Source organism: Bufo gargarizans, chromosome 2 (genome assembly GCF_014858855.1).
Source record: "Bufo gargarizans isolate SCDJY-AF-19 chromosome 2, ASM1485885v1, whole genome shotgun sequence".
Taxonomy (NCBI): domain Eukaryota; kingdom Metazoa; phylum Chordata; class Amphibia; order Anura; family Bufonidae; genus Bufo; species Bufo gargarizans.
The window spans coordinates 572,020,102-572,036,103 of NC_058081.1; the positions used below are offsets into that span (position 1 = coordinate 572,020,102).

The 16,002-nt window shown below is 42.7% G+C and overlaps 1 protein-coding gene across 1 annotated transcript in view; it reads left to right on the forward strand.

Moving 5' to 3' along the window:
• Positions 1 to 7,848, forward strand: part of OPCML (opioid binding protein/cell adhesion molecule like) — a 206,975-nt gene extending 199,127 nt beyond the window's left edge. Inside the window, exons 4-7 of the mRNA XM_044278210.1 lie at positions 1,543 to 1,677; positions 2,118 to 2,238; positions 4,584 to 4,735; positions 6,360 to 7,848. Of these exons, the coding sequence (XP_044134145.1) occupies positions 1,543 to 1,677; positions 2,118 to 2,238; positions 4,584 to 4,735; positions 6,360 to 6,457 (506 nt within the window). The 3' untranslated portion in view covers positions 6,458 to 7,848. The remainder of the gene's footprint in view (positions 1 to 1,542; positions 1,678 to 2,117; positions 2,239 to 4,583; positions 4,736 to 6,359) is intronic.
• Positions 7,849 to 16,002: the final 8,154 nt, after the last annotated feature.

The following is a 16,002-nucleotide window of genomic DNA, read 5'->3' on the forward strand; positions in this document are numbered from 1 at the left end:
CTAGAGCAGCAGCTCTGTGCATTCTGCCTCCTATCTCCTGCTTAATTAGCTCTTCTAAACCCTCCACACATTTAAATAAAACTCTCATTTTGCCAACCTGAGAAGGACGAGAACATTTGCATATTAAGTGTAAGATCTAATTAAAACTCTACACATTTCTATTTCCACTCTCCTTTCTCTGCAAGATCCCTTGAGCTGCCGGCATCAGAGTTACTCTGTCTGCTGTCCCCATTCTGTCACTCGGTAGAGTCACACCGAGGCTCTGGCTCTTAGACATGGCGGCTAAAGTGCGTGGGGAATTAAGAAGGAATGAAGGAAGCCCTGAAGGTACCACAAAAGAATTGAGATGGGGCTGGCCATGTCCTGTTTGAGGCTGGCATCTTCTGGTATGGTTTAGGGCACTGCCATTTATATAGATGATTGTTGAAGACCAGTGAGGCAATACACACTGACTAAACCAGTAAATGATCAAGACGGGGCTCCAGCACCCCACTCAGTGCAGAATTGTGGGGTTAACATCTGAAGAAATGTGACCATGGAATGATAGATGCCACAAATTAAAAGAGAAACTAATCTCCAGGGATTCTCTGGATGGGTTAACGGGCTCAAGCAGTAGATAACTGAAAGAGACTGCACTCATGCAGTGCTTGTGCTGCCCAGGTGCTGGAAATGTGTTATATAATCTGATTTTTGATGCTTTGTGAACCGCACCATCTTAGACTCGTCATTGACAGACCCCCTGGCCCTATGGACACTCAATTTTAGTGCTCTGCAGAATCCACACATTTCTTACACCTCGTTCTGCTTGACCTAAATTTTTAACTAGAGAAAAGTATTTAAAAACCAGCAACAAGCATATATAGAAGTTGCCAGACATTTATTATAGGTGTCCGAGAATCCACCCCTCTCGGCACATTTACCCCTGACGTGGTCTACAGAGACATTCACCATCCAGTACATGGTGGTACAGTGACTGACCAGTAAGATGCAGACAGTGAAGCCACCATTAATAGTAGTAATAATGACAGTACAGAGCTAATAAATAAGAACTGAAAAACCGTTCAGTATATGTGCCATGTTTCTTTTCTGGTGCGTCTTTCTTTGGTTTGGGTGTCCATGTGAGAGACGTCTGTGCTTATTTTTAATGGTTTCTTTTAGAACATTTTGGTAATTACAGATTGTTCTGAATTAATGTCAATCCCGGAATCAGAGTCAGTGATGATTTATTGTGCCTTTGGTGCAGTGCCCTCCCAGCACCGGCAATAAATTCACTACCCTGACCATCAGACGGAAATGGAATATGCAGAATTGTATTGTACATGTAACCCTTTCTTGGGACAGGAGGATGCTGAAGTAACGCTAGGCAAGACTAGCAGCCACCTAGATTTCCTTCAGACTATACCTACAATAGATACATAAAGCTTCAGTCACCCTGTTTATTGCAAGCTGCTCCCTGGTGTGCTCCACATAACCCAACATTTATACCCATTTTATTATCTTTATTTATATTCACTGCAGTAAATGGTCTCTTTTTGTCTTCAGCGCATAGGTTTGTGAGTGACGATGAATATTTGGAAATTACTGGAATCACCCGAGAACAGTCAGGTCAATATGAATGCAGCGCAGCCAACGAAGTGGCAGCTCCTGCGGTCCGGCGTGTTACAGTCACAGTCAACTGTGAGTATCCTCCATGTATTTTGTCCAATAGGTTAAATTTAGAGACAGAGTGAAAACCCTCAAACCTGTCACATTAAAGAGACCAATATATAGGTGCTCATTAGCCAAAAGCTACTAAACCACGGAAGAAAGTTTAGTTGCAATGAAATATTACTGGATAATTCCTGCCTTAATGGAAACAGATGCGGGATGGGGTGCACCCTCTGTCCCCAATGAATAGGATCATGCGGTTTAATTATAATTCAGTCATAGCAGAAATAAAACCTACTGCTACTGTAAAGCCAAGCAGAATATATTGGAACTATAAAAAAATCAGTTATGATTATAATTTACTATGAGGTGAGTGTATACTGTATGTACAGTATATACCCCTACACAGCACAAACGTGTTATTAGTTGACTCTGAGGAATATTCTGTATGACTGTTATTACCTCCACAGATCCTCCTTATATCTCTGATACCAGAAACACAGGGGCATCAGTTGGACATAAGGGAACCCTTCGATGCTCTGCCCTAGCTGTTCCCCTAGCTGAATTCCAATGGTATAAAGAAGACACCAGGTGATTGTTTTTCTTCTATCTTCTTGACTAATAACCATTACGAAAATCATGGAATTTGGGCTATGTTCACATTATAAGTCCATTTATGAAGCTGCACATAGAACTAGATCAGACCAGTGCGATACCTCACATTTCCACCCTAGACCTGTACCCAATACACAGAATGAGAAGCCGAGAAGAATTACAAAAATGGCCAGAATGGACCCTCCAAAGTGAAGGAAGGCGCATCACGCATGCGCTGTCCATTTACTTCTGTGGAACTTATGAAAATAGCCGAGCAAGCACACTCAGCCATAAAAGAGAATAGAGAGCACACTGCAAAAGCACGGCCACCTCTCCACTCACCACTATAGGATTGCTGGAAATAACCAAGCCAGTGCTTGGCTATATTTGGAACTCCCATGGCGGTAAATGGAGGGTGGCTGTGCTTGCGCTGTTTGCTCTTTCTCACCTTGAGGGGGCTGTTCTGAAGATAGGAGCAGGTCTTAGCAGTGGGACCCGCTACTATCTCACATTGATGGTATTTTGCTAGGGTATGCCACCAATGTCTGAGATGGGAATACACCATTAAATCATACTGATGCTGGAGAGTCCCAGGACGAGGGCCACCAAACTGTGTCTGCAGGTTCCAACCAATCACTGCTGATCAGATCATTATGAGATCCATTACACTAGGGAATGATGGGATCTGCTCAACCCAAAGAGATTCTAATCATTATAACCACTGTGCTTAAAAAAAAAAAAAAAAAAAAAAAAAAAAAAACGATCATAGTACACAACTATTATTTCTCATTCCAGAGGCAACTTGTCAGGGCTACTGATATTAATGGCCCTTTAAGACCATGTGAACGCATTACTATCCACTGTCATGAGTAAACATTCAAGTGCCTTGGACATGGCAACTGGTACAACACCCTGAGATTAGAAGATTGTGTCTTTTCTTTCGGAACCAGGCCAGTCATGTTCATTGTTGTGCCGGACATCTTACTTAACGAAGTTGAGATGATATACCAGACACAAAGGAGAGACTCTGTCCTAGAAAAACAGAAGAACTCTTCAATCAGAGACAGTTTAATGTCTGGGGAAGCTTAAAGGGACACTGACAGGCCTTCTGAGCATAATTAGCTCTTTATATGCCCCCCTAGGTCTTATAATAAGTTCCCAATTCATATAAGTATTATCCCTGTGCGCATTATAAAACGTTAAAAATAATCTTTATAATCACCTGTCCTTTGTGCCCAAGGGGCGTTCTTTGTGCTGCATTTGTGCCCAGCCGCGTTCCAACTGCCGGATCCTTAGACACGCCCATCTTATTAGTATTCACTTCGCTGGGCGGTATTTTCCAGTCCCCGACATTCGGAGATCCTGCGCATGCGCCCGGCACCCTCGTTCGCCGGGATCACATTGCGCCAAGTGAATACTAATGAGATGGGCGTGTCTAAGGATCCGGCAGTTGGGACGCGGCTGGGCACAAATGCGGCACAAAGAATGCCCCTTGGGCAGAAAGGACGGGTGATTATAAAGATTATTTTTAACGTTTCATAATGCGCACAGGGATAATACTTATATGAATTGGGAACTTAAGACCTAGGGGGGCATATAAAGAGCTAATTATGCTCAGAAGGTCTGTCAGTGTCCCTTTAAGAAGAATGTTAAGATCCTTCTGGTCTTGTCTTTCAGTTTTAGTCCAGAGCCACAGATATGAGGTCATCTGTCTGTCCAGAGCTGATCACCATGTTCTCCTGTGATCTGCAACGAGCCTGAAAAAGGAAGGCACATTATAAATAGAAAGCTTCTGGGTCTATTTTTGGCGTTAGGAATTAATTCACATTCTGCGGCCGCTGCTGAATCGTTTATTGGGTATTTGCATTTTCTTTTGGCATCTCTATTCTGAGCCTGAGCCAAACATGAACCGCAGCTGCTGCAAGGAGTTTGAATTTTCTTACTGTGGTTTTGAAAAATGTGAATATTTATAACAGGAATTATCAGCCTGCAAGGAGTTGTGGGTGGCTTTACTGTTATATAGTGCTCCCCTATCCCCACCAGATGCTTTACAAAGCATAACCAGGAGTGTGGACATGGTCTGGTAAAGAGGAGGGCAGGGATGGAGTCAGCATTAGCCGTACTGTGTGTAGAGCCACAGTGCCAGAACCAGCTATTCACAATGATGACACTCAATCGAATGCCCTGGGCATGCTGTGACACAAACTATGGATTTAACTGAGAATGGAACTATAATGTGTCTGCAGGTACCACCATCCTCCCAGGGTTTCTTCTCAGCACGTCCACGATGCTGTTATTTAGGAATTATTTCTATATATATAACATGTCTGTGCTCATTGCAGGTTATCCAATGGACTGGATGGGGTGAGAATTGAGAACAAAGACCACATGTCCATCCTGACTTTCTTTAACGTATCTGAGAAGGACTATGGCAACTACACATGTGTGGCATCAAATAAACTGGGGAACAGCAATGCCAGTGTCATCCTGTACGGTGAGTGAGTCAATGCGTGGGAAAGGGACTCCCAACTCAGATATTCATTAAATGTCCAACAGGTTCATATTGTCTGCAGCGTTTCTATATTAGATCTGTGGCTCATAAATAGGCATAAAGTCTACTATTAGACCCGAGACCTTCTGAGTACACTCCACTGTGTCTAGTCCACTGGTCTACAGTTCAGTCTGTGTCTAGTTCACTTATCTAGCCTGTGTCTAGCCCGCTTATTTAGTCCACTTTTAGCTCGCTTATCTAGTCTGCTTGTTTACAATCTGGCCTCTGTCTCGTCCACTTGTCTACAGTCCTTTTTTGTGTAGTCCACCTGTCTGCAGGTTCAGCCTGGGTTTAGTCTACTTGTCTACAGTCCATTCTGTTATAAGTCCACCTGTCCTCAAGTCCAGCCTGTGTCTAGTCCTCTTGTCTTTAGTCCATTCTGCTGATTAGTCCATCTGTCTGCAAGTCCGGCCTCTGTGTAGTCCACTTGTCTACAGCCCATTCTGTGATTAGTCCACCTGTCTGCCCTGTGTCTAGTCCACTTATCTGCAGTCAGTTCTTTGTATATTCCATCTCTCCACAGAAAAAAAACTTGTTACTTGAATTAGGCCAAGCTCACACTTGCTGCATTTTAATTTTTTTGCAATGAGAAACTGTGCAGTTCGGAGATGTTGCATACGTGTGACATGAGCTTTGTACAGTTTGCTGCTTAGTAGCTATTCATTTTCTAGAAAATGTTCTTATGGGTGGGTTCTGTTCACTGTTTCCCCTATGGTTTGCTCTTTCTCCAATCACATTTGCTCAGTAGTAAGTAGGGATGAGCGAATTGACTTTGGATGAAACATCCGAAGTCGATTCACATAAAACTTTATTTCAATACTGTACAGAGCAGAAGCTCCGTACAGTATTAGAATGTATTGGCTCCAATGAGCCGAAGTTATTGCTTCGCGAAGTCTCACGAGACTTTGCGTAAGAACTTCATAAATTTTGAGTTTGGGATGAGGCATCTAATAATCCGTTATATAATATAATATATATATATATATATATATATATATATATTATATATCTATATAATGATACACATGAAATTCTGGATGTCGCAGTCTTTACTCAATGACTGTGGCATTAAAATCCACATGTTATTACGGTAATTTGTTTGTAGAAGCAGTGGTTCTTTACCAGTCGCTGCATATTCATATTTCTCGAGGTTTGCAATTCTGGTGCGGCGCCGTGCACCGCGTGGACCTATAAATTAATGAGTCTCGATGGAGGAGACACGGCCTTTTCTTTGCAGGAAGAATTTATTTGCATGTCGGGCAGGAAGTAGAGAAGTAATTAGATTCCCTTTAACACACATCAGTAAATACAATTATGACGGAGACTCTGCTTCTCATTTCAATTACGACAACTTGTTGTCTTCTCCTATTCATGGCCACTGCTGCTCTGTGTCACATCCGTAAATAGATACTTTTACCGTTGGTCTCACAATGAGGCTTTGTTCATGTTCAGGTGTTTTTGTTTGGGGAGTTGACAAGTTCATTTAGTGTCATCTCCCCTTAAAAGAAGAGAGAATCCAATGTACAATTACTGCTCTGCACTTTTAACGGATATTTTCTTCCACCAGGTCCCGGCGCTGTGCAAAACAGGAGCAGCTCAGCCTCTACTACTCTGGCCGCCACCTGCCTCTGGTGCTCCATTCTATATTCCCTCACTGCATTTTGATGACGCAGTATAGCGTGGAGGTGGGGACTGTGGAGAGACATCTGGAAACTACAGACGCAATAGTCACCATCTCCTACCCCACAGGAGAGACTACTCCCACAACATTTTGGGTGACGCTTCAACCCTTTCTCATCCTCCCTCGGGTTACTTCACGAGATTGGAGTGGATCGCTAGTCTTTATGCACCTCAACAAGTCTAGTGCTCAATCCCAGATGCCCGGGGGAGCTGAAGCTGGTTTCTTGTGTTGGTGTCTTTGTAAATCCCTGTGTGATGCTCTGCAGGCATGTAAGGATAAGAAAGGGTTCAGTGGGAGGATAGTTAACTAAAGGTCTGTGACCACCACAGCATTGATGGAACAGGCATCTCCCTTCACTGATGTCTGTGGCTCTAGGATACAACCACTTTTGGCCCTGGAACCTATAAGGAGGGGCACACAAGACACATGGAGGAGCTGGGTTACTGGACTACAGGAAAAACTCAGGCTCTGGCAAGAGGATTTAAGTAAATGAGCATACACTGGGGAACTTGGATGTGACGCTAACAGATAATGGACACGTCTCCTGTAATAAGAAAACTGACCGTAACGCAAATAATCTGCCAGTGCAGCCACCTATTCCAGCGCTACACACTTCCTTATCTAGTCCATGGCTCCTCCTCTCTGTCTGTACTTCAGCCTCAGCACCCTCCTCTGCCTCACAATCCACCCCAGTACAGTATGTCTGTCTGGTAGTATCTGCAGTGATTCAATACACTTAAGAGTTTTTTCTTTCATTGTGCAGTGCAATAAATATTACATATGAAGCCTAACGACTGGAGAAGATGAGCCTCATGGGTCATGGTCAGATTTAGCAGAAGGCACACTTTTAACTATTGATGGTTATTGTATCAAGCACATACAGCATTAATTTAGGGTCTTGTGTAAGGAGAGTGTGTGGTTATGTTCACGTGTCGTAAGAGTGGCCCAAGGAGCATTGGAGGTTATTGTCAGAGTTTCACTTGTTAATTTACAGCCAAGCCACCCGCCCTTTAGATCCCACCATCGACCCACTGTTTAAGAACTGTAAGTAAAATTGTGTCCACTCAGTGGCAGAGCATTGTGGCCAGGCTCTACCTTACAACTGATGTACATCCTGCACTGTCTGGAGCAGCCGCCGGGAAATGCAGTGCTCTGTCCCAGTTAAATGTCATTGCAGCAATAGTCTGATTCGGTGGAGGAGCACGTTTGGTGTATTGTGAAGAAAGTAAGTTTGGAATCTTTTCATTTGGCTCTTTTAAACTGTAGGAGGCTGGTGTGTCAGATCCGTGCTAGTCAATGCAGACACAGCTAGATCGCTGCATGTTACACAGCGTTTGTAAACTTTTCTAGGCAAGGAAAGTCAGATGGTTGTAATCCTGTGATGTGTCAATAAAGTCTGATATTTGTATCTGCTCATCTCCTTCCATGTTCTGCCATGCAGTGGTACAACAAACTACTCCTATATATGCTGCACGGGTGATTTTTTAAAACTGATGCAAAGGAAAACTGGTTTAGATGCCCATAGCAACCAAACAGATTCCACCTGATTGGTTGCTAGGGAAAACTAAGGCAGTTCTACTTTGTACCAGTTTTGATAAATCTCCCCAACTCTTGATAGAAACATGGCTCACTTCTCAAGGACCTTGTGGTTGGAAGAAATAAAGTAATAGAGATATGGTAACACAGTAAGTCTACCCAGCAATCGTGCCCATAGACTGCTGCCATCTCTGGTGGGTGCTTAGTGTCAGAAGATTGAGGCATCCTCTGTGCAATATTCTTGGCTATTTCTCCAGTGGTCAGACCAACAGCTATCAGAATTCTAAGAGTAATGACAACGCCCCCATTTGCCTATGTTAAAACATTCTTCATCTCAGCAACACATATGAACATGGGACCAACACAGATGCCTTTAGCTGTCAAGCGCACATGTAACAGGTCAGCCAGTGTCATATAGGTACAAATCTGCTGACAGATGCCCTTTAAATAGAATTCACTAATGATCCTTAAGACCTGTTTGTATCATCCCAATAAATATGTTCTCCATGTGTTACCACATACATTCCAGTGCTGGATGCCTCCCGAAGCTGTAGGTGTGAGGTACACAGCACCCCCTACGTCATTAACGTTGGGACCTGAAGCCGAGAAAGGTGAGAAGAGGCTGTGATGAATATAGCATTTTATGTCGCTGTTACACATTTAATCCCTCCCTGCGCCACATTACTCACAGATCGCTCCACCAGATGAAAATTCATAAAATGTAGATTAAAAGACTGAATGAAGAAATTCTCTGGGAGGCATTTAACGAGATCATTGCCTCTTAATAAAATAGCTGATTTCTGAAGGAGAGTTTTATTGCACTTATTAAATTAAACAAGAAAAGAATCTATTTATTGCTGCTCATCTGAGTAAAGACTGCTCCAGGGATCGGGTCGCTGCACCTCCACTCTGTGCCTGATATCTGGAGGTAACGGCACTGTTGGATGGAAAATAACATTATGCAGTGAACCTTGTTCAGGAGGCACATATTAACAGCAGGCATAATGACCTGTACTGCCTTCTATTATTACAGGATGGCCCTGTAATTCCACAGACTTGCAAGGAGCTAAAAAACCTACAAAAGATTTTAAAAAAGACCCCCAGAGCTGGCCGTATACATAGCAGTAAGATATTAACCTCCACCTTTCTACACCATATGCTCTAAGATGGTAAAAGCTTCCTTTGTTTTGAATGGAGGAGGCCTGACAGCTGGCACCGAGCATGTGGTGGGCACTGCAGGATAGTACATGGATTATACTGGACACAAGTTATCTTTTCAGTATTTTTCTGAAACACAATTAAAAAAATTAAAATCTCATGATGCACTGATGAGGAATTGTGTAACTCAACCTCACAGATGCATATGTGCTGCACTGATCCCACCAGAGGCCATGAAGAGGTCTCAATTTAGTCTGTACTACACGGGTTGCAATCCTGGACCACCCCTTTGATCTTGAGCACTTCCTGTTTTGCCGAGTAAGGCCTCAAGCACACGAACGTATTTTGTTTCCGTGTTCGTTCCGTTTCTTTTGCGGATAGGATGTGGACCGTGTGCTGTCCGCATCACTATGTCCGTTCCATAGCCCAAGAAAATAAATAAATAAATAGAACATGTCCTATTCTTGTCCGTTTTAGGCATTGTTACAATGGATGCGCAAAAAAAAACGGATGGCATACGAATGTCATCCGGGCTTTTTGGTGGACTGCAAAACACATACGGTCGTGTGCATGTAGCCTTAGACTAATGCTAGATTCACATTAGTGCTGGAGATCCGGCTGGCTGTTCTGGCATTCCGGTGTTGCAGGAAGTTTGTAAGGCTCTGTCTGGTCCTATTAACTATAATGGGGACTGGCGGAGATCCAGCCGTATTCTGGAAAATATGCAGAGAATCGGCTGGAAGAAAACCGCTGCGCGCAGCCGCTAATTCGATGTAGCACCAATATTCCAGTTTTCCCAGCAAACTGCTGAAGAGACCCTACATACACAGCACAGGAGAAAGAGAAGACTCCCAGGCCAAGTACCCAGCAGCAAGAGGATTGAGGAATCCAGAAGATTACAGCCACTATAAAGACATTCACCATATCAGTCACAACTTTCCTGACACAAGACATTGTGCACTTTACAGGACAAACACTTGGCCAGTAAGTAATGTCAAAGCCAGACCCTTATTTCTGATATTTAAGAACTCTATACTGACAGGGAGTGTTCCATAGGATTGGCGCCTAGCAAATGTGGTGCCAATATTCAAAAAGGGTCCAAAAACAGAGCCCCAAAACTATAGGCCGGTAAGTTTAACATCTGTCGTGGGTAAAATGTTTGAAGGTTTTCTGAGAGATGCTATCTTGGAGGATCTCAATGAAAATAAGCAAATAACGCCATATCCGCATGGCTTCATGAGGGATCAGTCATGTCAAACTAATTTAATCAGCTTCTATGAGGAGGTAAGTTCTAGATTTGATCGCGGCGAATCAATGGATGTCGTATATCTGGACTTCTCCAAAGCATTTAAAACTGTACCACATAAACGGTTAGTATATAAAATGAGAATGCTTAGTCTGTATGTGGGTAAGTAACTGGCTCAAAATAATAGCAGTGTGGAGTTCAATTAGTGAGGTCATTCATTCTTTGAAAAACAGGTGGTAATTATTGCCCTAATTTAAGGAAGGAAGGCAGCAAATGTTGTACATGCTTGTTGCAGTGCATTTCTGTCTGAATTTCTGAGGAAAATGGGTCGTTCCAGACATTGTTCAGAAGAACAGTGTACCTTGATTAAAAAGTTGATTGGAGAGGGGAAAACATATAATGTAGTGCAGAAAATGATCGCAAGTGCTTTAAAATGGCAACCAAAACCTGAAAGACGTGGAAGAAAGCAAAAAACTATCATTTGAATGGATAGAAAAATAGCCAAAATGGCAAGGACTCAGCCAACAATCAGCTCCAGGAAGATCAAAGAAGGTCTAAAGTTACCTGTGAGTACTGTTACAATTAAAAGACGCCTATGTGAAGCCAAGCTATTTGCAAGAAGCCCCCGCAAAGTCCCACTGTTGAAAAAAGACGTTTTGAAAAGGTTGCAATTTGCCAAAGAGCACATTGACTGGCCTAAAGAGAAATGGGGCAACATTTTGTAAACTGATGAAAGTAAGATTGTTCTTTTTAGGTCTAGTGGCCGGAGACAGTTTGTCAGACGACACCCAAACATTGAATTCAAGCTACAGTACACTGAGAAGACAGTAAAGCATGGTGGCGCAAGCATCAGGATATGGAGATGTTTGTCATACTACGGTGTTGGGCCTGTTTATCGCATACCAGGGATCGTGGATCAGTTTGAATACATCAGAATACTTGAAGAGGTCATGCTGCCTTATGCTGAAGAGGAATTGCTCTTGAAATAAATAGGTGTTCCAACAAGACAACGACCCCAAACACACCAGTAAACGTGCAACATCTTGGTTCCAGACTAACAAGATTGACGTTATGGAGTGGCCAGCCCAATCCCCGGATCTTAATCCAATAGAAAACTTGCGGAATGACATAAAAAATGCAGTTTCTGAGGCAAAACCAAGAAATGGAGAAGAACTGTGGAATGTAGTTCAATCATCCTGGGCTGGAATACCTGTTCACAGGTGCCAGAAGTTGGTTGACTCCATGCAACAAAGATGTACAGAAGTTCTCAGAAACAGTGGTTATACAACAAAATATTAGTTAAGTGATTCAAAGGAAAGCAAAATACAAACACTGCGATTTTTTTGAACAGTTTAATATTCACTTTTCTTCAATTCATGTTTTGATTTGGAATAGAATGTGTAGTGTTCCCAATGCAGTTGTGTGTATGGAAATAGGTACTATTAGAAGGATTTTGAGCTTTATTCACTTTTTTAAACACACTGCTATTATCTTGAACACAACTGTACTAAATGGTAAAACACTGGGTAACACTAAGGCTTTTTTCACACTAGTGTTCGGGTGTCCGCTTGTGAGCTCCGTTTGAAGGGGCTCACAAGCGGCCCCGAACGCATCCGTCCAGCCCGAATGCATTCTGAGTGGACGCGGATCCGCTCAGAATGCATCAGTCTGGCAGCGTTCAGCCTCCGCTCAGCAGGTGGACACCTGAACGCTGCTTGCAGCGTTCTGGTGTCCGCCTGGCCGTGCGGAGGCAAGCGGATCCGTCCAGACTTACAATGTAAGTCAATGGGGACGGATCCGTTTGAAGATGACACAATATGGCTCAATCTTCAAACGGATCAGTCCCCCATTGACTTTCAATGTAAAAGTCTGGACGGATCCGTTCCGGCTACTTTCACACTTAGAATTTTTTTTACAATATAATGCAGACGGATCCGTTCTGAACGCAAGTGTGAAAGTAGCCTAACATGGAAAAGGACCTAGAAATTTCAGTGAACAGCAAACTAAACTGCAAAAAACAGTGTTAGGCAGCTGCTGCCAAGGCCAATAAGATAATGGTTTGCATCAAAAGAGGCATAGATGCCCGTGATGAGAACATAGTCCTACTACTTTACAAATCACTAGTCAGACCACACATGGAGTACTGTGTACAGTTCTGGGCTCCTGTGAACAAGGCAGACATAGCAGAGCTGGAGAAGGTCCAGAGGAGGTCAACTAAAGTCATTACTGGAATGGGGAGACTACAGTACCCTGAAAGATTATCAAAATTAGGGTTATTCACTTTAGAAAAAAGACAACTGAGGGGAGATTTAATAACTATGTATAAATATATCAGGGGTCAGTACAGAGATCTCTCCCATCATCTATTTATCCCCAGGACTGTGACTGTGACGAGGGGACATCCTCTGCGTCTGGAGGAAAGAAGGTTTGTACACAAACATAGAAGAGGATTCTTTACGGTAAGAGCAGTGAGACTATGGAACTCTCTGCCTGAGGAGGTGGTGATGGTGAGTACAATAAAGGAATTCAAGAGGGGGCTGGATGTATTTCTAGAGTGTAATAATATTACAGGCTATAGCTACTAGAGAGGGGTAGTTGATCCAGGGAGTTATTCTGATTGGAGTTGGTAAGGAATTTGTCTCCCCTAAAATGAGGAAAATTGGCTTCTACCTCACAGTTTTTTTTTACTTCCTCTAGATCAACTTGCAGGATGACAGGCCGAACTGGATGGACAGATATCTTTTTTCAGCCTTACAAACTATGTTTCTTCTTTAGATAATTAAGATGTGCATCATTTGCATAGTAAGCATCACCCATACATTATACATCACATGCCAAGCTTCAACCAGAAATCATACAGCATTTACATAGCAAGCATCAACCATACATCATTTACATAATAATATCCCCCATACATTATATATCATTTACATATCTTCCTCCCATGCCCCAGATTTGAGATATAGTGTTTCTCTTTGATCAATACTTATGCATGTCAGAGCTAGGTCACTGAATTATTGCACTCTCTCCTCATGTTTAGGAACTACTCTATCCTTATTAACATGCCAAAACAATGTACATTATGATATGCACTACTCCAAGAATTGTTATTGTTTTTGTATAACATATTCTTTTATTTGCTAATGTTTATGCATACCTATCTATGCCAAAATCCAATAAACGCTTTTTGAAACTTATATATCATTTACATACCAATAATCCATACATTGTACATAATTTACATACCATGCAATCATTCATCATTAACATACTACGCATCACCCATACATTATACATAATTTATATACCAAACATCAACCAGACAATTCATGTCATCTACACGCTGAGCATTAATACACTGCACGTCATCTATATTCCAGTCATCAATACAGTACACATCATCTATATACTGCATGTCATCTATATGTCAAGCAACAATCATACACTGCACATTATCCATGTACCTGATATCTCCATACACTGTGCATCATCTGCAACCATACTCTGAAAATCGACCGAGTATAAAACATACAGTGTACATCATGGATATACAGAGTAGTGACTATACACTGCACATTATCTATATAAAAAAAATCACCAATATACTGCACATCAGATATATACAGTACAGAGCATCATCTATACACGGAAAATAAGCCATACACACAACACAATCTATATTTCGAGCATAAGTTGTACACCATATATCATGTATATATCAAGCATCAACACATTGTACATCATCTATATACCAAACATCTTCAATCAGCTTTATACCGAGCATCAATTATACACTATACATCATCTACGGTATATACAAAGCATATACCGTACATAAGCCATTCACTATGACACCTCAAACAGCAACTATACACTGCACGCCATCTACATACAGAGCAGCAAACATATACTGAATATTGTTTGTATACCACGTATAAGCCATACAATACATATATATGAAATAGAGACTATACGTTGCACATGATCGATATTGGAGGATCACTAAAACACAGTACATCAGCTGTATACCAAGCATCATCTATGCACCAAACATCATCTCTACAGTCGTGGCCAAAAGTTTTGAGAATGACACAAATATTAATTTTCACAAAGTTGCTGCTAAACTGCTTTTAGATCTTTGTTTCAGTTGTTTCTGTAGTGAAATATAATTACACGCACTTCATACGTTTCAAAGGCTTTTATCGACAATTACATGACATTTATGCAAAGAGTCAGTATTTGCAGTGTTGGCCCTTCTTTTTCAGGACCTCTGCAATTCGACTGGGCATGTTCTCAATCAACTTCGGGGCCAATTCCTGACTGATAGCAACCCATTCTTTCATAATCACTTCTTGGAGTTGGTCAGAATTAGTGGGTTTTTGTTTGTCCACCCGCCTCTTGAGGATTGACCACAAGTTCTCAATAGGATTAAGATCTGGGGAGTTTCCAGGCCATGGACCCAAAATGTCAACGTTTTGGTACCCAAGCCACTTAGTTATCACTTTTGCCTTATGGCACGGTGCTCCATTGTGCTGGAAAATGCATTGTTCTTCACCAAACTGTTGTTGGAAGAAGTTGCTGTTGGAGGGTGTTTTGGTACCATTCTTTATTCATGGCTGTGTTTTGGGGCAAAATTGTGAGTGAGCCCACTCCCTTGGATGAGAAGCATCCCCATACATGAATGGTCTCAGGATGCTTTACTGTTGGCATGACACAGGACTGATGGTAGCGCTCACCTTTTCTTCTCCGGACGCCCCAAACAATCGGAAAGAGGCTTCATCGGAGAATATGACTTTGCCCCAGTCCTCAGCAGTCCATTCACCATATTTTCTGCAGAAGATCAATCTGTCCCTGATGTTTTTTTGGGAAAGAAGTGGCTTCTTTGCTGCCCTTCTTGACACCAGGCCATCTTCCAAAAGTCTTCGCTTCACTGTGCGTGCAGGTGCGCTCACACCTGCCTGCTGCCATTCCTGGGCAAGCTCTGCACTGGTGGCACTCCGATCCCGCAGCTGAATCCTCTTTAGGAGACGATCCTGGCGCTTGCTGGACTTTCTTGGACTCCCTGAAGCCTTCTTAACAAGAATTGAACCTCTTTCCTTGAAGTTCTTGATGATGCTATAAATTGTTGATTGAGGTGCAATCTTAGTAGCCACAATATCCTTGCCTGTGAAGCCATTTTTATGCAACGCAATGATGGCTGCACGCATTTCTTTGCAGGTCACCATGGTTAACAATGGAAGAACAATGATTTCAAGCATCACCCTCCTTTTAACAGGTCAAGTTTGCCATTTTAACCCAATCAGCCTGACATAATGATCTCCAGCCTTATGCTCGTCAACATTCTCACCAGTGGCGTACCGCCCATAGAGGCAGACCACGCCACTGCTATGGGGCCCGCGGCACTGGGGGGCCCGTAGCGCAGATAAGGCCCCGCCCACTCATGACCTGTAGCCGGCTATGCGGCTGCTTTTCTCCCCAGGGCCCCCCCCATGTTTAGCTGAATCGCCTCCCAGAGGCGCGGCTAAGGCCCTAGACACCCGCCCCCCTCCTCAGCGCCGCGGTCTGCAAACACCCGATCCTCCTCTCGTC